Source organism: Chiloscyllium plagiosum, unplaced genomic scaffold (genome assembly GCF_037043375.1).
Source record: "Chiloscyllium plagiosum isolate Xiang-an unplaced genomic scaffold, Cpla_swu_hap1 HiC_scaffold_46, whole genome shotgun sequence".
Lineage (NCBI taxonomy): Eukaryota > Metazoa > Chordata > Chondrichthyes > Orectolobiformes > Hemiscylliidae > Chiloscyllium > Chiloscyllium plagiosum.
This window is the reverse complement of record NW_028270184.1, coordinates 10258308-10279713: the sequence shown is the minus strand read 5'-3', so window position 1 is coordinate 10279713 and position 21406 is coordinate 10258308. Positions and strand designations below refer to the sequence as shown.

Sequence of the window (21406 nt, the reverse complement as noted above, 5' to 3'; positions counted from 1 at the left end):
TGAGTGGGGAGAGCATTGTGGGGGGAAGGTGAGAGGGGGGCATTGTGGGGGGAAGGTGAGGAGGAGGGCATTGTGGGGGGGAAGGTGAGGGGGCGGGCATTGTGGGGGGTAGGTGAAGGGGAGGGCAATGTGGGGGGGAAGGTGAGGGGCGGGCATTGTGGGGGGAAGGTGAGTGGGGAGGGCATTGTGGGGGGAAGGTGAGTGGGGAGGGCATTGTGGGGGGGAAGGTGAGTGGGGAGGGCATTGTGGGGGGAAGGTGAGTGGTGAGGGCATTGTGGGGTGGGGAAGGTGAGGGGGGAGGGCATTGTGAGGGGGAAGGTGAGTGGGGAGGCCATTGTGGGGGGGGGGAAGGTGAGTGGGGAGGGTATTGTGGGGGGAAGGTGAGTGGGGAGGGCATTGGTGGGGGGGAAGGTGAGTGGGGAGGGCATTGTGAGGGGGGAAGGTGAGTGGGGAGGGCATTGTGGGGGGGGCTAAGGTGAGTGGGGAGGGTATTGTGAGGGGGAAGGTGAGTGGGGAGAGCATTGTGGGGGGGGAAGGTGAGTGGGGAGAGCATTGTGGGGGGGAAGGTGAGTGGGGAGAGCATTGTGTGGGGGGAAGGTGAGGGGAGGGCATTATGAGGGAGAAGGTGAGTGGGGAGGGCATTGTGAGGGGGAAGGTGAGTGGGGAGGGCATTTATGGGGGGGGGAAGGTGATTGGGGAGAGCATTGTGGGGGGGAAGGTGAGTGGGGAGAGCATTGTGGGGGGGGGAGGTGAGTGGGGAGAGCATTGTGGGGGAAAGGTGAGGGAGGAGGGCATTGTGGGGGGAAAGGTGAGGGGGAGGGCATTGTGGGGGGAAAGGTGAGGTGGAGGGCATTGTGGGGGGGGAGAAGGTGAGGGTGAGGGCATTCTGAGGGGGAAGGTGAGGGGAGGGCATTGTGGGGGGGAAGGTGAGGGGGAGGGCATTGTGTGGGGGGAAGGTGAGAGGGAGGGTATTGTGGGGAGGGAAGGTGAGGGTGAGGGCATTCTGAGGGGGAAGGTGAGGGAGAGGGCATTGTGGGGGGGTAGGTGAGGGGGAGGGCATTGTGTGGGAGAAGGTGAGTGGGGAGGGCATTGCGGGGGGAAGTTGAGGGGAGGGGCATTGCGGGGGGGGAAGGTGAGGGGGAGGGCATTGTGGGGGGAAGGTGAGGGGGAGGGCATTGTGGGGGGAAGGTGAGGGAGGGCATTGTGGCGGGGGAAGGTGAGGGGGCGGGCATTGTGGGGGAAAGGTGAGGGAGGAGGGCATTGTGGGGGGGAAGGTGAGGGGGAGGGCATTGTGGGGGGAAAGGTGAGGGGGAGGGCATTGTGTGGGGGGGAAGGTGAGAGGGAGGGTATTGTGGGGGGGGGAAGGTGAGGGTGAGGGCATTCTGAGGGGGAAGGTGAGGGAGAGGGCATTGTGGGGGGGTAGGTGAGGGGGAGGGCATTGTGTGGGAGAAGGTGAGTGGGGAGGGCATTGCGGGGGGGAAGTTGAGGGGGAGGGCATTGCGGGGGGGGAAGGTGAGGGGGAGGGCATTGTGGGGGGGAAGGTGAGGGGAGGGCATTGTGGGGGAAGGTGAGGGGGAGGGCATTGTGGCGGGAGAAGGTGAGGGGGCGGGCATTGTGGGGGGGAAGGTGAGGAGGAGGGCATTGTGGGGGGGGGGAAGGTGAGGGGGAGGGCATTGTGAGGGAGAAGGTGAGTGGGGAGGGCACTGTGGGGGGGAAGGTGAGTGGGGAGAGCATTGTGGGGGGAAAGGTGAGGGAGGAGGGCATTGTGGGGGGGAAGCTGAGGGGGAGGGCATTGTGGGGGGAAAGGTGAGGGGGAGGTCATTGTGAGGGAGAAGGTGAGTGGGGAGGGCATTGTGGGGGGGGGGGAAGGTGAGGGTGAGGGCATTGTGAGGGAGAAGGTGAGTGGGGAGGGCACTGTGGGGGGAAAGGTGAGGGAGGAGGGCATTGTGGGGGGAACGTGAGGGGGTGGGCATTCTGAGGGGGAAGGTGAGGGGGAGGGCATTGTGGGGGGGAAGGTGAGGGGGAGGGCATTGTGTGGGGGGAAGGTGAGGGGGAGGGCATTGTGTGGGGGGAAGGTGAGGGGGAGGGCATTGTGTGGGGGGAAGGTGAGGGGGAGGGCATGTGTGGGGGAAGGTGAGGGGGAGGGCATTGGTGGGGGGAAGGTGAGGGGGAGGGCATTGTGTGGGGGGAAGGTGAGGGGGAGGGCATTGTGGGGGGAAGGTGAGGGGGAGGGCATTGTGGGGGGGAAGGTGAGTGGGGAGGGCATTGTGGGGGGGGGGAAGGTGAGGGTGAGGGCATTCTGAGGGGAGGTGAGGGGGAGGGCATTGTGGGGGGGAAGGTGAGGGGGAGGGCATTGTGGGGGGAAGGTGAGGGGGAGGGTATTGTGTGGGGGGAAAGTGAGGGGGAGGGCATTGTGGGGGGAAAGGTGAGGGGGAGGGCATTGTGGGGGGAAGGTGAGGGAGAGGGCATTGTGGGGGGAAGGTGAGGGACAGGGCATTGTGGGGGGAAGGTGAGGGGGAGGGTACTGTGTGGGGCGAAAGTGAGGGGGAGGGCATTGTGGGGGGAAAGGTGAGGGGGAGGGCATTGTGGGGGGAAGGTGAGGGGGAGGGCATTGTGGGGGGAAGGTGAAGGGGAGGGCATTGTGGGGGGAAGGTGAAGGGGAGGGCATTGTGGGGGGAAGGTGAGGGAGGAGGGCATTGTGGGGGGAAGGTGAGGGGGAGGGCATTGTGGGGGGGGAAGGTAAGGGGGATGGCATTGTGGGGGGGAAGGTGAGTGGGGAGGGCATTGTGGGGGGAAGGTGAGGGGGAGGGCATTGTGGGGGGATGTTGAGGGGGAGGTCATTGTGGGGGGGAAAGGTGAGGGGGAGGGCATTGTGGGGGGAAGGTGAGGGAGAGGTCATTGTGGGGAGGAAGGTGAGGGGAAGGTCATTGTGGGGAGGAAGGTGAGGGGGATGGCATTGTGGGGGGAAGGTGAGGGGGAGGGCATTGTGGGGGGGAAGGTAAGTGGGGAGGGCATTGTGGGGGGGATGGTGAGTTGGGGAGGGCACTGTGTGGGGGGTAGGTGAGTGGGGAGGGCATTGTGGGGGGGAAGGTGAGGGGGAGGGCATTGTGGGGGGAAAGGTAAGTGGGGAGGGCATTGTGGGGGGGAAGGTGAGGGTGAGGGCATTCTGAGGGGGAAGGTGAGGGAGAGGGCATTGTGGGGGAAGGTGAGGGGGGAGGGCATTGTGGGGGGGAAGGTGAGGGGGGAGGGCATTGTGGGGGGAAGGTGAGGGGGGAGGGCATTGTGGCGGGGGAAGGTGAGGGGGCGGGCATTGTGGGGAAAGGTGAGGGAGGAGGGCATTGTGGGGGGGAAGGTGAGGGGAGGGCATTGTGGGGGGAAAGGTGAGGGGGAGGGCATTGTGGGGGGGAGAAGGTGAGGGTGAGGGCATTCTGAGGGGGAAGGTGAGGGGGAGGGCATTGTGGGGGGGGAAGGTGAGGGGGAGGGCATTGTGTGGGGGGAAGGTGAGAGGGAGGGTATTGTGGGGGGGGGGAAGGTGAGGGTGAGGGCATTCTGAGGGGGAAGGTGAGGGAGAGGGCATTGTGGGGGGGGTAGGTGAGGGGGAGGGCATTGTGTGGGAGAAGGTGAGTGGGGAGGGCATTGCGGGGGGGAAGTTGAGGGGAGGGCATTGCGGGGGGGGAAGGTGAGGGGGAGGGCATTGTGGGGGGAAGGTGAGGGGGAGGGCATTGTGGGGGGATGTTGAGGGGGAAGTCATTGTGGGAGGAAGGTGAGGGGTAGGGCATTGTGGGGGGAAGGTGAGGGGGAGGTCATTGTGGGGGGAAGGTAAGAGGGAGGTCATTGTGGGGGATGTTGAGGGGGAGGTCATTGTGGGGGGGGAAGGTGAGTGGGGAGGGCATTGTGGGGGGGGAAGGTGAGGGGGAGGTCATTGTGGGGGGGAAGGTGAGGGGGAGGGCATTGTGGAGGGGAAGGTGAGGGGGACGTCATTGTGGAGGGGGAAGCTGAGGGGGACGTCATTGTGGGGGGATGTTGAGGGGGAGGTCATTGTGGGGGGGTGAAGGTGAGGGGGAGGGCATTGTGGGGGGGGAAGGTGAATGGGGAGGGCATTGTGGGGGGAAGGTGAGGGGGAGGGCATTGTGGGGGGGAAGGTGAGGGAAAGGTCATTGTGGGGAGGAAGGTGAGGGGGAGGGCATTGTGAGGGGGATGTTGAGGGGGAGGTCATTGTGGGGGGGAAGGTGAGTGGGGAGGGCATTGTGGGGTGGGGAAGGTGAGGGGAAGGCATTGTGAGGGGGAAGGTGAGGGGGAGGGCATTGTGAGGGGGAAGGTGAGTGGGGAGGGCATTGTGAGGGGGAAGGTGAGTGGGGAGGGCATTGTGTGGGGGGAAGGTGAGGGGGAGGGCATTGTGGGGGGGAAGGTGAGTGGGGGGGGCATTGTGAGGGGGAAGGTGAGTGGGGAGGGCATTGTGGGGGGTAGGTGAGGGGGAGGGCATTGTGTGGGGGGAAGGTGAGGGGGAGGGCATTGTGAGGGGGAAGGTGAGTGGGGAGGGCATTGGTGGGGGGAAGGTGAGTGGGGAGGGCATTGTGGGGGGAAGGTGAGGGGGAGGGCATTGTGGGGGGGGAAGGTGAGGGGGAGGGCATTGTGAGGGAGAAGGTGAGTGGGGAGGGCATTGTGAGGGGGAAGGTGAGTGGGGAGGGCATTGGTGGGGGGAAGGTGAGTGGGGAGAGCATTGTGGGGGGTAGGTGAGTGGGGAGGGCATTGTGGGGGGATGGTGAGTGGGGAGGGCATTGTGGGGGGGAAGGTGAGGGGGAGGGCATTGTGGGGGGGAAGGTGAGTGGGGAGGGCATTGTGGGGGGAAGGTGAGGGAGGAGGGTATTGTGGGGGTGGAAGGTGAGTGGGGAGGGCATTGTGGGGGGAAGAAGGTGAGTTGGGAGGGCATTGTGGGGGGAGGAAGGTGAGTTGGGAGGGCACTGTGTGGGGGGGAAGGTGAGGGGAGAGGGCACTGTGTGGGGGGGAAGGTGAGGGGAGAGGGCACTGTGTGGGGGGGAAGGTGAGGGGAGAGGGCACTGTGTGGGGGGAAGGTGAGGGGGAGGGCACTGTGTGGGGGGGAAGGTGAGGGGAGAGGGCACTGTGTGGGGGGGAAGGTGAGGGGAGAGGGCACTGTGGGGGGGAAGGTGAGGGGAGAGGGCACTGTGTGGGGGGAAGGTGTGGGGAGAGGGCACTGTGGGGGGGAAGGTGAGGGGAGAGGGCACTGTGTGGGGGAAGGTGAGGGGGAGGGCACTGTGTGGGGGGGAAGGTGAGGGGGAGGGCATTGTGTGGGGGGAAAGGTGAGGGGGAGGGCACTGTGTGGGGGGAAGGTGAGGTGGGAGGGCATTGTGTGGGGGGAAGGTGAGGGGGAGGGCACTGTGTGGGGGGGGAAGGTGAGGGGAGAGGGCACTGTGGGGGTGGGGTAATGGTGGGAAACAGGCGAGGGGGAGTAGTGAGTTTTCCGGGAGCGACCCGAGGACGCCACTGGCGCCAGATGAATGAAGGCTGTCCGAAAGGGCCTCTGCTCCACCTCTTGGCGGTCGAGTTGCCCTTTTCGGGGAGGAGTGGGGAGGGGGGGGGGGGGAAGGTGTGGGTGAGGTGTCTGCCCGGTCGGCCCCTAAACCCCTCCCCTCCTGCCCCCACCCAACCACCATGTCGCCGTCGGCAACTCACCGTCTTCGTGGGGTCGAATACTGCGATAGGTCCGAATGGTCACTGACACCTTGGATTTGACCAGCCGGCAAGGACCCGCGATGCTCGGTATCGGTACTGTCTCCTACACATCAATCCCCCTGTCGAGGCGAGGGGGGGGGGGGGGGGGGAGTTGGGGAAAAGGAGGACAATTCACTTCAAGGATGATAAGGCCTCAGGCTGGGGTTTGGGGGCCTCCCCCTCTCGGTTGCTATGGCCCCATTCCCTTCCCCGTCTCCCCCCCTCCCTACCCTCACTGCGAGTACCCACAATTCCTCCGCTGTTGGCCACCGGGAGCCGCCCTCTCCCCTCCCCTCCACCCACCACCCTCCAATTCCGCCCCCACTCCCTCCCCCCCCCCCCCGCCCCCCCCCGTTCTCACCCCCTTTGACCTGACACTGCCCACCCCACCCCTCCCCTCACACAAAACGCCCCATTCTCAGCACCCCCACCGGCCTTGGCAAGGGCCTGAAGGGCGCTACAGCAATGTGGCTCGCTGTCGCCGACCGCTTCCTGCTTCTCTCCTCCTCCCCCCCCCCCCCCCCCCACGCTCCCCCCACACCCCTTCCGCGCAAGGAGGGGCGCGACGGCGCTTTGGTCTGGACGGGGAAGTGACAGAGAGTTTCTCAACGCCCGGCCCGCGACCTGCTGAAGAAAGTGAGGGCCGGCACCTGACAGCGTAAGGAGCCCAGTGGGTGAGGGGGAGGAACTGGAAACGATGGCACTGGGCGCGAGATTCCCGCGCCTCCCGGGGTCCCGAAGCGTGCTGGGAGGTGGGTATTTCAAAATGGTCGGGCCCCCCTCTATCCCCCCCCCCCCCCCACACCTCTCTCTGACCTGTTCCCCACCCGTCCTGCGATCCCTCTCCCCCTCTCTTTGGTTCGGCCTCTCGGCCTGGCTCACTTACCCAGTTTGAGGATAGTGTTGAAAGCGTTGAATGGGTAGCCTCCCTTGCAACCTCTGTCCCAACTGTCGCAGTCCAGGAGTTCTGAGTGGGAGGTGAATGGGTGAGGTCAGGACACAGTATAGGACCCTGGCAAAGCCAACGATGGAGCAAGGCCAGAATCAGCAACTCCCCCCCCCCCCCCGCCCCCCAAAACCCCCAGCCCCACCCCACTTGCCTTGCTCCGACAGGACTACCAGCCGCCTCCTCCTGATGTACCACACCGACTCGATATTAGCCACAACACCAAAGGCCCAACAGGAGCGACAGCGACCCTGGAGAGGAACGTCAGGCATTGAGCTGTCGAATATCCAGGTCAACAAACACACCGACTCTCATTTTCCCCCCCCCCCCCACCCCCGACCTCGGTCCCTGGACTGGGGGGAAACGAGGTCGGGGAAGGGAATGGGGTTAAAGGGGAAGATGAAAGAGGGACAGAAGGAGAAGGGAGAGAGAAAGAGAATGGGGAGAGAAGGGGAAGGGGAAGAGGGGAGAGGAAACGGAGGGGGGAGAGAAAGCGGAGGGCTGAGACGGGGAGGGAGAGAGAAGGGCAGGCATGTGGTCCCTGTCCTGGGGAGTGTTTGATGGGGACAATGTAGAGGGAGCTTGACTCTGTATCTAACCCCGTGCTGTCCCTGTCCTGGGGAGTGTTTGATGGGGGACAGTGCAGAGGGAGCTTTACTCTGTATCTAACCCCGTGCTGTCCCTGTCCTGGGGAGTGTTTGATGGGGGACAGTGCAGAGGGAGCTTTTCTCTGTATCTAACCCCGTGCTGTCCCTGTCCTGGGGAGTGTTTGATGGGGGGGACAGTGTAGAGGGAGCTTTACTCTGTATCTAACCCCGTGCTGTCCCTGTCCTGGGGAGTATTTGAAGGGGGATAGTGTAGAGGGAACTCTACTCTGTATCTAACCCCATGCTGTCCCTGTCCTGGGGAGTGTTTGTTGGGGGGACAGTGTAGAGGGAGTTTTACTCTGTATCTAACCCCATGCTGTCCCTGTCGTGGGGAGTGTTTGATGGGGGACAGTGTAGAGGGAGCTTTACTCGTATCTAACCCCGTGCTGTCCCTGTCCTGGGGAGTGTTTGATGGGGGACAGTGTAGAGGGAGCTTGACTCTGTATCTAACCCCGTGCTGCCCCTGTCCTGGGGAGTGTTTGATGGGGGACAGTGTAGAGGGAGCTTTATTCTGTATCTAACCCCGTGCTGTCCCTGTCCTGGGGAGTGTTTGATGGGGGACAGTATAGAGAGAGCTTTACTCTGTATCTAACCCCGTGCTGTCCCTGTCCTGGGGAGTGTTTGATGGGGACATTATCCAGGCTTGAAATGATTGTGGAGCAGAGAGAATTGCTCTGACTGCTGGACTGGGGTTATACAGACCTGGTTTTTAACTCTGGTAACCGCTCCCTTCCTCCGCCAATCAACCCTGCGTGGACAGGACAGATTTTCCAGTCGCTCGTCACCTTCTCTCCATGTATACTCCTCCGGCCAGGTTGAATTATTTTCACTCATCATTGGGTTGAGGTAAAACATTTCAAATTCTTCGTCTGTTAATGAATAACCACGTTCAGTATCTTTGCAAGCGGTCCTCACTCACGTAAGCGCAGCACTGAGAGACAGCGGGAAAGTGCACAGATCACTGAACACCCAGGACAGGTTGGGTGAGGGCAGCTATTAAAGCACACAGTGTCCTCAGCTTTATCATTGAGGGCAGAGAGTCCAAGAGGAGTCAGGTGAGGTTAGAATCCTAGAGATGTACAGCTTGGTCCAACGGTCCAACCCGTCCATTCCGATATCCCAACCCAATCTAGTCCCACCTGCCAGCATCCGGCCCATGTCCCTCCAAACCCTTCCTATTCATATACCCATCCAAATGCCTTTTAAATGTTATCATTGTACCAGCCTCCACCACTTCCTCTGGCAGCTCATTCCACACACGCACCACCCCCTGTGTGATAAAACTTCGCTCCTCATGTCCTTTTTAACCCTTTCTGCTCTCACCTTAAACCTGTCCTGTCTATTTTGAACCCCTCCCCCACCCCAGGGAAAAGACCCTGGTCTATTCACCTTATCCACGCCCCTGATGATTTTATAAACCTCAGTAAGGTCACCCCTCAACCTCCGACGCTCCAGGGAAAAAAGTCCCCTGCTAACCACGCTTTCATATCTCAAACCCTCCATACCCAGTAACATCCTGGTAAATCTCTTCTGACCCCTCTCCAATTTAATAATATCCTTCCTGTAACAGGACGGCCAGAACTGGACACAGTGATCCAGACGAGGCCTCACCAATGTCCTGTACAACCCCAATGTGACGTCCCAACTTCTATACTCAAAAGGACTGAGCAATGAAAGTAAGTGTGCTAAACACCTCCTTAACCCTCCTGTCTACCTGTGACACAAACCTCAAAGAATTATGAACCCTAAGGTCTCTCTGTTCCACAACACTACCCAGGACCCTACTTTTAATTGGAGACGTCTTGTCTCTGTTTGTTTTACCAAAATACCACGCATTTATCCAAATTAAACAACATCTGCTACTCTTCGGCCCAATGATCCGAGATCTCTTTCTCATCCTGGGTAAACCTCTTCACTGTCCACTTGCACCACCAATTCTGGCGTCATCCGCAAACGGTCTGACCATTCTCGTTTACGGGAAGGCCAAACAAATCTGGACCCAGCCCCGATCCGTGTGTGGAAAACTCTGTCGGTCTCAGGCCTTCAGTCTGAAAAACGACTCTCCATCGCCACCCTCAGTCTCCCGCTGTGAAGGCAGGACTGTGTCCAGTCGGTCAATCCCATTGTGAATCTCACTTTACTAATTAGTCTACCGTGTGGAACCTTATCAAAGGCTTTACTGAAGTCCAGGTAAACGACGTCTATCGCTCTGCCTTGGCGTTTGTGAGACACTACTTCCCTCGGACAAAACCCGTGCTGACTATCCCTAATCATTCCTCTCCCCTCCAAATGCTTATAAATCCTATCTCTGACCCACCACCGAGGTCAGACTCAGGTCTCTCACTTTCACGCCTCTTCTTCCAGTCCTTTCGAAGGAAAGGTGTAACGTTAGCCGCCCTCCAGTCACCTGGCTCCCCACCCGGGTTTATACATGGTACAGATATTCCTCAAAGGGGTCGCACAATTTCCTCCCGAACTTTCCACTGAGCCTTGGGATACACTACATCAGGTCCCAGAGGTTTATCCACCTCTTCTGTAATATGAATGTTTCAAAACAACAACATTTATATCACCGCATTCTCTAGCCTCCATTTCCATCCCCCACTGTAAACACTGACTGACTGTGTGGAGTTTGCATGTTCACAACCCGGGTCTGCGTGGGGTTTCCTCCCACAGTCCAACAATGTGCAGGTTAGGGTGGATTGGCCATGCTAAATTGTCCCATAGTGCCCAGGGATGTGCAGGTTAGGGTGGGATTGGCCGTGCTAAATTGTCCCATAGTGCCCAGGGATGTGCAGGTTAGGGTGGATTGGCCGTGCTAAATTGTCCCATAGTGCCCAGGGATGTGCAGGTTAGGGTGGGATTGGCCGTGCTAAATTGTCCCATAGTGCCCAGGGATGTGCAGGTTAGGGTGGATTGGCCATGCTAAATTGTCCCATAGTGTCCAGGGATGTGCAGGTTAGGGTGGATTGGCCGTGCTAAATTATCTCATAGTGTCCAGGGATGTGCAGGTTAGGGTGGGATTGGCCGTGCTAAATTGTCCCATAGTGCCCAGGGATGTGCAGGTTAGGGTGGATTGGCCATGCTAAATTGTCCCATAGTGCCCAGGGATGTGCAGGTTAGGGTTGATTGGCCGTGCTAAATTATCTCATAGTGTCCAGGGATGTGCAGGTTAGGGTGGGATTGGCCGTGCTAAATTGTCCCATAGTGCCCAGGGATGTGCAGGTTAGGGTGGATTGGCCGTGCTAAATTGTCCCATAGTGTCCAGGGATGTGCAGGTTAGGGTGGATTGACCGTGCTAAATTGTCCCATAGTGCCCAGGGATGTGCAGGTTAGGGTGGATTGGCCGTGCTGAATTGTCCCATAGTGCCCAGGGATGTGCAGGTTAGGGTGGATTGGCTGTGCTAAATTGTCCCATCGTGCCCAGGGATGTGCAGGTTAGGGTGGATTGGCCGTGCTAAATTGTCCCATAGTGCACCCAGGGGTGTGCAGGTTAGGGTGGGATTGGCCGTGCTAAATTGTCCCATAGTGCCCAGGGATGTGCAGGTTAGGGAGGATTGGCTGTGCTAAATTGTCCCATAGTGTCCAGGGATGTGCAGGTTAGGGTGGATTGACCGTGCTAAATTGTCCCATAGTGCCCAGGGATGTGCAGGTTAGGGTGGATTGGCCATGCTAAATTGTCCCATAGTGCCCAGGGATGTGCAGGTTAGGGTGGGATTGGCCGTGCTAAATTGTCCCATAATGCCCAGGGATGTGCAGGTTAGGGTGGGATTGGCCGTGCTAAATTGTCCCATAGTGCCCAGGGATGTGCAGGTTAGGGTGGGATTGGCCGTGCTAAATTGTCCCATAGTGCCCAGGGATGTGCAGGTTAGGGTGGATTGGCCGTGCTAAATTGTCCCATAGTGCCCAGGGATGTGCAGGTTAGGGTGGATTGGCCGTGCTAAATTGTCCCATAGTGTCCAGGGATGTGCAGGTTAGGGTGGATTGGCCGTGCTAAATTGTCCCATAGTGCCCAGGGATATGCAGGTTAGGGTGGATTGTCCGTGCTAAATTGTCCCATAGTGCCCAGGGATATGCAGGTTAGGGTAGATTGGCCGTGCTAAATTGTCCCATAGTGTCCAGGGATGTGCAGGTTAGGGTGGATTGGCCGTGCTAAATTGTCCCATAGTGCCCAGGGATGTGCAGGTTAGGGTGGATTGGCCGTGCTAAATTGTCCCATAGTGTCCAGGGATGTGCAGGTTAGGGTGGATTGGCCATGCTAAATTGTCCCATAGTGTCCAGGGATGTGCAGGTTAGGGTGGGATTGGCCGTGCTAAATTGTCCCATAGTGCCCAGGGATGTGCAGGTTAGGGTGGATTGGCCGTGCTAAATTGTCCCATAGTGCCCAGGGATGTGCAGGTTAGGGTGGATTGGCCGTGCTAAATTGACCCATAGTGCCCAGGGATGTGCAGGTTAGGGTGGATTGGCCGTGCTAAATGTGGGGTTACAGGGATTGCATCGGGGGAATGGAGATGCTCTTCAGGGGGTCTGTGCAGACTCAATGGGCCGAATAGCCCTGTCGGGATCCTATGAGATGCGTCACCAGGTGATCTCCTAAAGCGTGAACAGGTGAAGCCAGCCACAGACAAGGAGCCATTCGGCAAAGTACAGATTAAAAGCTTTCCCGCCTGCCGCCCCTTACCGGACATATCGCTGAACTTGTTCACGCCGTACATCGCAGTGCCCTGGTCTTCCCCCTGCATCCGTTTGGCGTCTTTGACATTCTCCACAAAGATCTGGAACCTTCTCTCCTCTACAGCCGACCAGAATTCAAGAGAGGGAGAGACCAGCCGTCAGAGGGAGAGACCAGTCACTTGGTCTGATGTGTGTGTGGGTGTGAGTGTGTAAGTGTGGGGGAGGGTGTGGGATGTGTGTGGGGTGTGAGTGTTGGTGGGTGTGAGTGTTGGTGGGTGTGTGTGTGTGGGGTGGAGGGTGTGAGTGTGGGGGAGGGTGTGGGACGTGTGTGGGGTGTGAGTGTTGGTGGGTGTGAGTGTTGGTGGGTGTGTGTGGGGTGGGTCTGGGTGGGATGGGTGTGGGGTGGGTGTGGGGTGGGTGTGAGTGTGTGTGGGTTGTGAATGTGTAGTGTGTGTGGGGTATGTGTGTGTGGGGTGGGTGTGCGTGTGTGGGGTGGGTGTGTGTGGGGTGGTGGTGTGAGTGTGTGGGGTGGAGGTGTGAGTGTGTGGGGTGGGGGAGTGAGTGTGTGCGGGGTGTGTGTGTGGTGTGTGTATGGGGTGTGTGTGTGTGGTGTGAGTGTGTGAGTGTGGGGTGGGAATGTGTATGAGTGTGGGGTGGGAGTGTGTGTGTGTGGGGTGGGAATGTGGGTGTGGGTGTGTGTGTGTGGGGTGTGAGAGTGTGTGCGTGGGGTATGGGGTGTGTGTGTGGGGGGTGTGTGTGGGGTGTGAGTGTGTGTGTGGGTGTGTGTGTGTGGGGTGTGTGGGGGTGTGTGTGGGGTGTGTGAATGTGTGTGGGGTGTGTGTGTGTGGGTGTGTGAGTGTTGGTGTGTGTGTGGAGTGTGTGTGTGTGGGGGTGTGAGTGTTGGTGTGTGGGGGGTGGTGTATGGGGTGTGTGTGTGGGGGGTGGGGGTGTGTGGGGTGTGGGTGTTGGTGTGTGTGAGTGTGAGTGTGAGTGTGTGTGTGTGGTGTGTGTGTGTGGGGTGTGAGTGTGTGTGGGGTGTGTAAGTGTTGGTGTGTATGTGTGGAGTGTGTGTGTGGGGTGTGTAAGTGTTGGTGTGTATGTGTGGAGTGTGTGTGTGTGTGGGGGTGTGAGTGTTGGTGTGTGGGGGGTGGTGTATGGGGTGTGTGTGTGGGGGGTGGGGGTGTGTGGGGTGTGGGTGTTGGTGTGTGTGAGTGTGAGTGTGAGTGTGTGTGTGTGGTGTGTGTGTGTGGGGTGTGAGTGTGTGTGGGGTGTGTAAGTGTTGGTGTGTATGTGTGGAGTGTGTGTGTGGGGTGTGTAAGTGTTGGTGTGTATGTGTGGAGTGTGTGTGTGTGTGGGGGTGTGAGTGTTGGTGTGTGGGGGGTGGTGTATGGGGTGTGTGTGTGGGGGGTGGGGGTGTGTGGGGTGTGGGTGTTGGTGTGTGTGAGTGTGAGTGTGAGTGTGTGTGTGTGGTGTGTGTGTGTGGGGTGTGAGTGTGTGTGGGGTGTGTAAGTGTTGGTGTGTATGTGTGGAGTGTGTGTGTGGGGTGTGTAAGTGTTGGTGTGTATGTGTGGAGTGTGTGTGTGTGTGGGGGTGTGAGTGTTGGTGTGTGGGGGGTGGTGTATGGGGTGTGTGTGTGGGGGTGGGGGTGTGTGGGGTGTGGGTGTTGGTGTGTGTGAGTGTGAGTGTGAGTGTGTGTGTGTGGTGTGTGTGTGTGGGGTGTGAGTGTGTGTGGGGTGTGAGTGTGTGTGGGGTGTGAGTGTGTGTGGGGTGTGTAAGTGTTGGTGTGTATGTGTGGGTGTGTTTGTGTGGGGTGTGAGTGTTGGTGTGTGTGTATGGGGGGTGTGAGTGTGTGTGTGGGGGTGTGTGTGTGGGGTGGGTATGAGTGTGTGTGTTGGTGTGTGTGGGGGGTGTGAGTGTGTGGGGTGGGGGTGTGTGTGGGGGTGTGAGTGTGTGGGGTGGGGGTGTGTGTGTGGGGTGTGAGTGTGTGTGGGTGGTATGTGTGTGTGGGGGGTATGTGAGTGTGTGTAGGGGTGTGAGTGTGTGTAGGGGTGTGGGGGTGTGAGTGTGTGTGTAGGGTGTGAGTGTGTGTAGGGGTGTGAGTGTGTGTAGGGGTGTGGGGGTGTGAGTGTGTGTGTAGGGGTGTGAGTGTGTGTAGGGGTGTGAGTGTGTGTAGGGGTGTGAGTGTGTGTAGGGGGGTGTGAGTGTGGGGGGTGTGAGTGTGGAGGGTGTGAGTGTCTGTTGGGGTGTGAGTGTCTGTTGGGGTGTAAGTGTCTGTTGGGGTGTGAGTGTCTGTAGGGGTGTGTGAGTGTGGGGGGTGTGAGTGTGCGTACAGCCCCGAGATCAAGGATGGGGCTAAGAGCCGATGTCGGGGGTAGTGAGGCCTAGTGGTGTATCCCTTCCTCAGGAGGGAAGTCTGAGGGGGTGAGGACAGATCGGATTGGGAGCATGTGTGGAATGGTGGAGTGCAGAATTAGGGTGTGATAAACACACCGTCCCTCCCTTACACCCGTTGACTCCATTGGGAGCAGGAAGTGGCGTGGGGGCTGGTGGTCGGCCATCTTGTTGTGAGTCCTCAGCCCAGAGGGGCAGTCAGCATCAAAACCCGACGATTATCGGACACAGTTTTACCAGAGCTCATATTCCCGAGTGGGACACGGGAAACCACGTTCCCTTTCTCATCTTGATTTTCTTCTGATAGCCATGAGGGGACGGCGGGGGAGCTGGGGGTCAAGCAGAGACTTCAGGAAGTGGATGGGTGCACACAGACCCTCGGGGGGAGGCCGAGCGTCCATTTGGCAGGAATGTTGAGCGGGGCCTATTTTACTTCTGGTCTTGCAGATCCTTTAGCGGCCTGCAACAGGCCTCAATCCCCGTGTGAGTGACAACCAGGGGCCTAGATTACAGGCCTCATGCCTCTGGGTTGACCCAGAATGCCTGAGACTGTCAGTCCCGTCTGAGAAGGTGGAGGGGGCTGGGGAGTGGAATGATTTTTTTGAGGTGAGGGAACAAACTACATTAGCCCAGGCCTGAAGAGATGTCTTACCTTCCTCATTGTCATATTCCTTCTTGTATTTCACCATAAAATCCTTGAATTGGGCCCGCATCTGGTGATTGAGGTGAGGAAAATAGCATAAAATCAGTTCCCGTAGTGAGGGAATGAAAAAAATACCGTGGTTAAAAGGTTATATTGGGCGTCCATTTTTGTAAGTAAACAGAACCATGTGATACCTTCACCCTTCAAACAGAAGGACTAGGCCTCTCCTGGGCGAGTTTTCACAACCTCGCCCTCCAGCTGGGGGTGAGAAGCTCTCTCTCTTTGAACTGTGGGCACTGTCTCATCTTTTAGAATGAACATGTTGGTTTCAGTTCTTCCATGTGTAAATCCCAGAACATTTTTAGATGTCACATTCCCAAGTGAACTATAACAATTGGCGTCACATCGGCCCAGATAGTGCATTCAAGACGTGAGCCTGCTGTGAGACTGCATGCAAGACCAGAAGACATAGGAGTGGAAGTAAAGGCCATTCGGCCCATCGAGCCCACTCCGCCATTTTAATCATGGCTGATGGACATTTCAACTCCATTTACCTACACACTCCCATCAGCCCTTAATTCCTGGTGACATCAAGAATTTGTCAATCTCTGCCTGGAAGGTATTTCAAATCCCGGCCTCTGTGTGAAAGAAATGAAACTAACACGGTCATTCTAAGAGACGAGAGACTTAACAGACAATCCATGTCTTTTTTAACATATAATTTCAGTTACATCACACTGTAAACGGAGCTAGAAATTCGGTGTCTTACGAAAGCTAGTGCTTCCAACCTGCAGACTCACTAATGCCTTGTACAGTAGCAACAACACCTCCTAACTTCTAGGCTCCATTTTCTTTGGCGACAACGGATAAAATTTCGATTTGCCTCCAGATGGTCTGAGCAGGAGGAGCACCAGGTTAGATTAGATTGGATTCCCTACAGTGTGGAAACAGGCCCTTTGGCTCAGTAAGTCCACACCGACCCTCCAAAGCGCCAACCCACCCAAAATCCATTCTCCGACATTCACTCCTGACTAATACACCTAATACTATGGGACAATTGATCATGGCCAATCCACCCTAACCTGCACATCCCTGGACACTATGGGACAATTGATCATGGCCAATCCACCCTAACCTGCACATCCCTGGGCACTATGGGACAATTTAGCACGGCCAATCCACCCTAACCTGCACATCCCTGGGCACTATGGGACAATTTAGCACGGCCAATCCACCCTAACCTGCACATCCCTGGGCACTATGGGGCAATTTAGCACGGCCAATCCACCCTAACCTGCACATCCCTGGGCACTATGGGACAATTTAGCACGGCCAATCCACCCTAACCTGCACATCCCTGGGCACTATGGGGCAATTTAGCACGGCCAATCCACCCTAACCTGCACATCCCTGGGCACTATGGGACAATTTAGCACGGCCAATCCACCCTAACCTGCACATCCCTGGGCACTATGGGACAATTTAGCACGGCCAATCCACCCTAACCTGCACATCCCTGGGCACTATGGGGCAATTTAGCACGGCCAATCCACCCTAACCTGCACATCCCTGGGCACTATGGGACAATTTAGCACGGCCAATCCACCCTAACCTGCACATCCCTGGGCACTATGGGGCAATTTAGCACGGCTAATCCACCCTAACCTGCACATCCCTGGGCACTATGGGACAATTTAGCACGGCCAATCCACCCTAACCTGCACATCCCTGGGCACTATGGGACAATTTAGCACGGCCAATCCACCCTAACCTGCACATCCCCGGGCACTATGGGGCAATTTAGCACGGCCAATCCACCCTAACCTGCACATCCCTGGACACTATGGGACAATTTAGCACGGCCAATCCACCCTAACCTGCACATCCCTGGACACTATGGGACAATTTAGCACGGCCAATCCACCCTAACCTGCACATCCCTGGGCACTATGGGGCAATTTAGCACGGCCAATCCACCCTAACCTGCACATCCCTGGGCACAATGGGACAATTTAGCACGGCCAATCCACCCTAACCTGCACATCGCTGGACACTATGGGACAATTTAGCACGGCCAATCCACCCTAACCTGCACATCGCTGGGCACTATGGGGACAATTTAGCACGGCCAATCCACCCTAACCTGCACATCCCTGGGCACTATGGGACAATTTAGCACGGCCAATCCACCCTAACCTGCACATCGCTGGACACTATGGGACAATTTAGCACGGCCAATCCACCCTAACCTGCACATCCCTGGGCACTATGGGGACAATTTAGCACGGCCAATCCACCCTAACCTGCACATCCCTGGGCACTATGGGGACAATTTAGCACGGCCAATCCACCCTAACCTGTACATCCATGGGCACTATGGGACAATTTAGCACGGCCAATCCACCCTAACCTGCACATCCCTGGGCACTATGGGACAATTTAGCACGGCCAATCCACCCTAACCTGCACATCCCTGGGCACTATGTGACAATTTAGCACGGCCAATCCACCCTAACCTGCACATCCCTGGGCACTATGGGACAATTTAGCACGGCCAATCCACCCTAACCTGCACATTCCTGGGCACTATGGGACAATTTAGCATGACTAATCCACCCTACCATGCACATCCCTGGGCACTATGGGACAATTTAGCACGGCCAATCCACCCTAACCTGCACATCCCTGGGCACTATGGGGCAATTTAGCATGGCCAATCCACCCTAACCTGCACATCCATGGGCACTATGGGACAATTTAGCACGGCCAATCCACCCTAACCTGCACATCCCTGGACACTATGGGACAATTTAGCACGGCCAATCCACCCTAACCTGCACATCCCTGGGCACTATGGGGCAATTTAGCACGGCCAATCCACCCTAACCTGCACATCCCTGGGCACTATGGGACAATTTAGCACGGCCAATCCACCCTAACCTGCACATCCCTGGACACTATGGGACAATTTAGCACGGCCAATCCACCCTAACCTGCACATCCCTGGACACTATGGGACAATTTAGCACGGCCAATCCACCCTAACCTGCACATCCCTGGGCACTATCGGGCAATTTAGCATGGCTAATCCACCCTACCATGCACATCCCTGGGCACTGTGGGACAATTTAGCATGGCTAATCCACCCTACCATGCACACCCCTGGACACTATGGGACAATTTAGCATGGCTAATCCACCCTACCATGCACATCCCTGGGCACTATGGGACAATTTAGCATGGCCAATCCACCCTAACCTGCACATCCCTGGGCACTATGGGACAATTTAGCACGGCCAATCCACCCTAACCTGCACATCCCTGGGCACTATGGGACAATTTAGCACGGCCAATCCACCCTAACCTGCACATTTTTGGACTGTGGGAGGAAATCAGAGCACCCGGAAGAAACCCACACAGTCACTGGGGGAGAACGTGCAAACTCCACACAGACAGTCGCCCAAAACAGGAATCGAACCAGGGTTGCTAACGCCGCGAGGCAGCAGTGCTAACCACTGAGCCACCGTGCCGCCCAGTACAGCAAACAGACATTTCTATCTCCAGAAGATACTCACTGCACCCTCATCGTCGATCTGGAGGGCAGTGTCTATGGTACTAGCTGCTGCCAGGTGGAAACAGCTCGAGAGGGCCAGGCAGGTGACAGCAAGTTGGAACATGGTCTGTAATCTGTTCCTGGACCAGCGTCAGGCAAGATACGCTCCTGGAAGGGGAACATCAAACAGAAAAGGCAGACCGAGAGTTGGCTCCGATCTCACTCAGCAGCCCAGTCACTCCGAGGAGGCTCAGCTTTGAGCCAGACGCTGGCTCGGTGTGACGCTCACGCTCCCTCAGCCTGGCCCAGGGGTTCACAGCTCAGCAGGGGACCGGACCCAAAGGAACAACTAATCTCGCTTGATACATCCAGAGCAGCACTGTCAGGGGGGGTCAGTACTGAGGGAGTGCCGCAATGTCGGAGGGTCAGTACTGAGGGAGTGCCGCACTGTCAGAGGGTCAGTACTGAGGGAGTGCCGCACTGTCGGAGGGTCAGTACTGAGGGAGGGCCGCACTGTCGGAGGGTCAGTACTGAGGGAGGGCCGCACTGTCGGAGGGTCAGTACTGAGGGAGGGCCGCACTGTCGGAGGGTCAGTACTGAGGGAGGGCCGCACTGTCGGAGGGTCAGTACTGAGGGAGGGCCGCACTGTCGGAGGGTCAGTACTGAGGGAGTGCGGCACTGTCGGACGGTCAGTACTGAGGGAGTGCCGCACTGTCGGAGGGTCAGTACTGATGGAGTGCCGTACTGTCGAAGGGTCAGTACTGAGGGAGTGCTGCACTGTCGGAGGGTCAGTACTGAGGGAGCGCCGCACTGTCGGAGGGTCAGTGCTGAGGGAGTGCCGCACTGTCGGAGGGTCAGTACTGAGGGAGTGCAGCACTGTTAGAGGGTCAGTACTGAGGGAGTGTCGCACTGTCGGAGGGTCAGTACTGAGGGAGTGCCGCACTGTCGGAGGGTCAGTACTGAGGGAGTGCTGCACTGTCGGAGGGTCAGTACTGAGGGAGTACCGCACTGTCAGAGGGTCAGTACTGAGGGAGTGCAGCACTGTCGGAGGGTCAGTACTGAGGGAGTACTGCACTGTCAGAGGGTCAGTACTGAGGGAGTGCCACACTGTCGGAGGGTCAGTACTGAGGGAGCGCCGCACTGTCGGAAGGTCAGTACTGAGGGAGTGCCGCACTGTCGGAAGGTCAGTACTGAGGGAGCGCCGCACTGTCGGAAGGTCAGTACTGAGGGAGTGCCGCATTGTGGGAGGGTCAGTACTGAGGGAGTGCCACACTGTCGGAGGGTCAGTACTGAGGGAGTGCCGCACTGTCAGAGGGTCAGTACTGAGGGAGTGCGGCACTGTCAGAGGGTCAGTACTGAGGGAGTGCGGCACTGTTAGAGGGTCAGTACTGAGGGAGTGCTGCACTGTTAGAGGATCAGTACTGGGGAGTGCGGCACTGTCGGAGGGTCAGTACTGATGGAGTGCCGCACTGTCGGAGGGTCAGTACTGAGGGAGTGCCGCACTGTCGGAGGGTCAGTACTGAGGGAGTGCCGCACTGTCGGAGGGTCAGTGCTGAGGGAGTGCCGCACTGTCGGAGGGTCAGTGCTGAGGGAGTGCCGCACTGTCGGAGGGTCAGTGCTGAGGGAGTGCCGCACTGTCGGAGGGTCAGTGCTGAGGGAGCGCCGCACTGTCGGAGGGTCAGTGCTGAGGGAGTGCCGCACTGTCGGAGGGTCAGTGCTGAGGGAGTGCCGCACTGTCGGAGGGTCAGTGCTGAGGGAGCGCCGCACTGTCGGAGGGTCAGTGCTGAGGGAGTGCCGCACTGTCGGAGGGTCAGTGCTGAGGGAGTGCCACAATGTCTGGTGTACTGTCAGTACTGAGGGAGAGCTCCCCCAAATACTGAGGCAGTCCATGTTTGAATGGAGCCAGGGAGTGAAGGTGTTGGGAGAGAGGGGGAGAAGGCAGAGTGAGAGAGAAGAGAGAGAGAGAGAGAGAGAGAGAGAGAGAAGAGAGACAGAGAGAAAAGCTAAAGAGCTAGAAAGAAGAGAGAGAGGAGATAGAGAAAGACGAGAGAGAGAGAGAGAAGAGGGAGAGAGACAGAGAGAGACACAGAGAGGGAAAAGAGAGAGGTGAGACCGAGAAAGAAGAGAGAGGAGAGAGAAGAGAGGGAGAAGAGAGAGAGAAAAGAGAGCAAAGAGAGAGAGAAGAGAGAGAGAAAGAAAAAAGAGAAAGGAGAGAGGAGAGAGAGAGAAGAGAGAAGTGAAAGTGAAGAGGACACACTGAGAGCCCGGGCCCGGAGCTTTGGGAGTCTGGTTACTCTCTATCCGAGAGGCATGTGGACAGATACCCACCCCCTCTTTCCTTTTGCCATCTTCACCCACTGCCCAATGCTGGGTACTCACCCGTGTTACCCCACTGTCAGTCAGTCAGTGGGAACCTCTGCTACTCCCTGGGTCTGGGATATCGTGACCCCATATATGTTCAGCTTAGCCCCCTCCCCCGCAACTCCCTTTAACCTGTGACCAATCGAAAGCCAGACTGATTGGATCAACAAGTCCAGAGCGATCAGCGTCATTGCCAATTAACATCAATATCTCAATCAAAAATCAATCTTCCTTATTCTGTATCTGCAGTCTCCATCCCTCAGTACTGACCCCACAACACTGCAGCACTCCCCCTGATCATTATCCCACAGGATAGATTAGATTCTGTACAGTGTGGAAACAGGCCCTTCAGCCCAACAAGTCCATACCGATCCTCCAAAGAATAACCCACCCAAATCCATTCCCTATTACTCTACATTTACCCCTGACTAATGCACCTAACACTATGGGACAATTTAGCA

The 21406-nt window shown here is 57.7% G+C and overlaps 1 protein-coding gene across 1 annotated transcript in view; it reads right to left on the bottom strand.

Moving 5' to 3' along the window:
* Positions 1 to 21071, bottom strand: part of LOC122546655 (cathepsin F-like) — a 105757-nt gene extending 84686 nt beyond the window's left edge. The window contains 9 exon segments of the mRNA XM_087983601.1: positions 5692 to 5769; positions 5772 to 5810; positions 6617 to 6697; positions 6831 to 6927; positions 8026 to 8192; positions 12005 to 12115; positions 15041 to 15101; positions 18607 to 18752; positions 20964 to 21071. Of these exon segments, the coding sequence (XP_087839727.1) occupies positions 5692 to 5769; positions 5772 to 5810; positions 6617 to 6697; positions 6831 to 6927; positions 8026 to 8192; positions 12005 to 12115; positions 15041 to 15101; positions 18607 to 18708 (736 nt within the window). The 5' untranslated portion in view covers positions 18709 to 18752; positions 20964 to 21071.
* Positions 21072 to 21406: the final 335 nt, after the last annotated feature.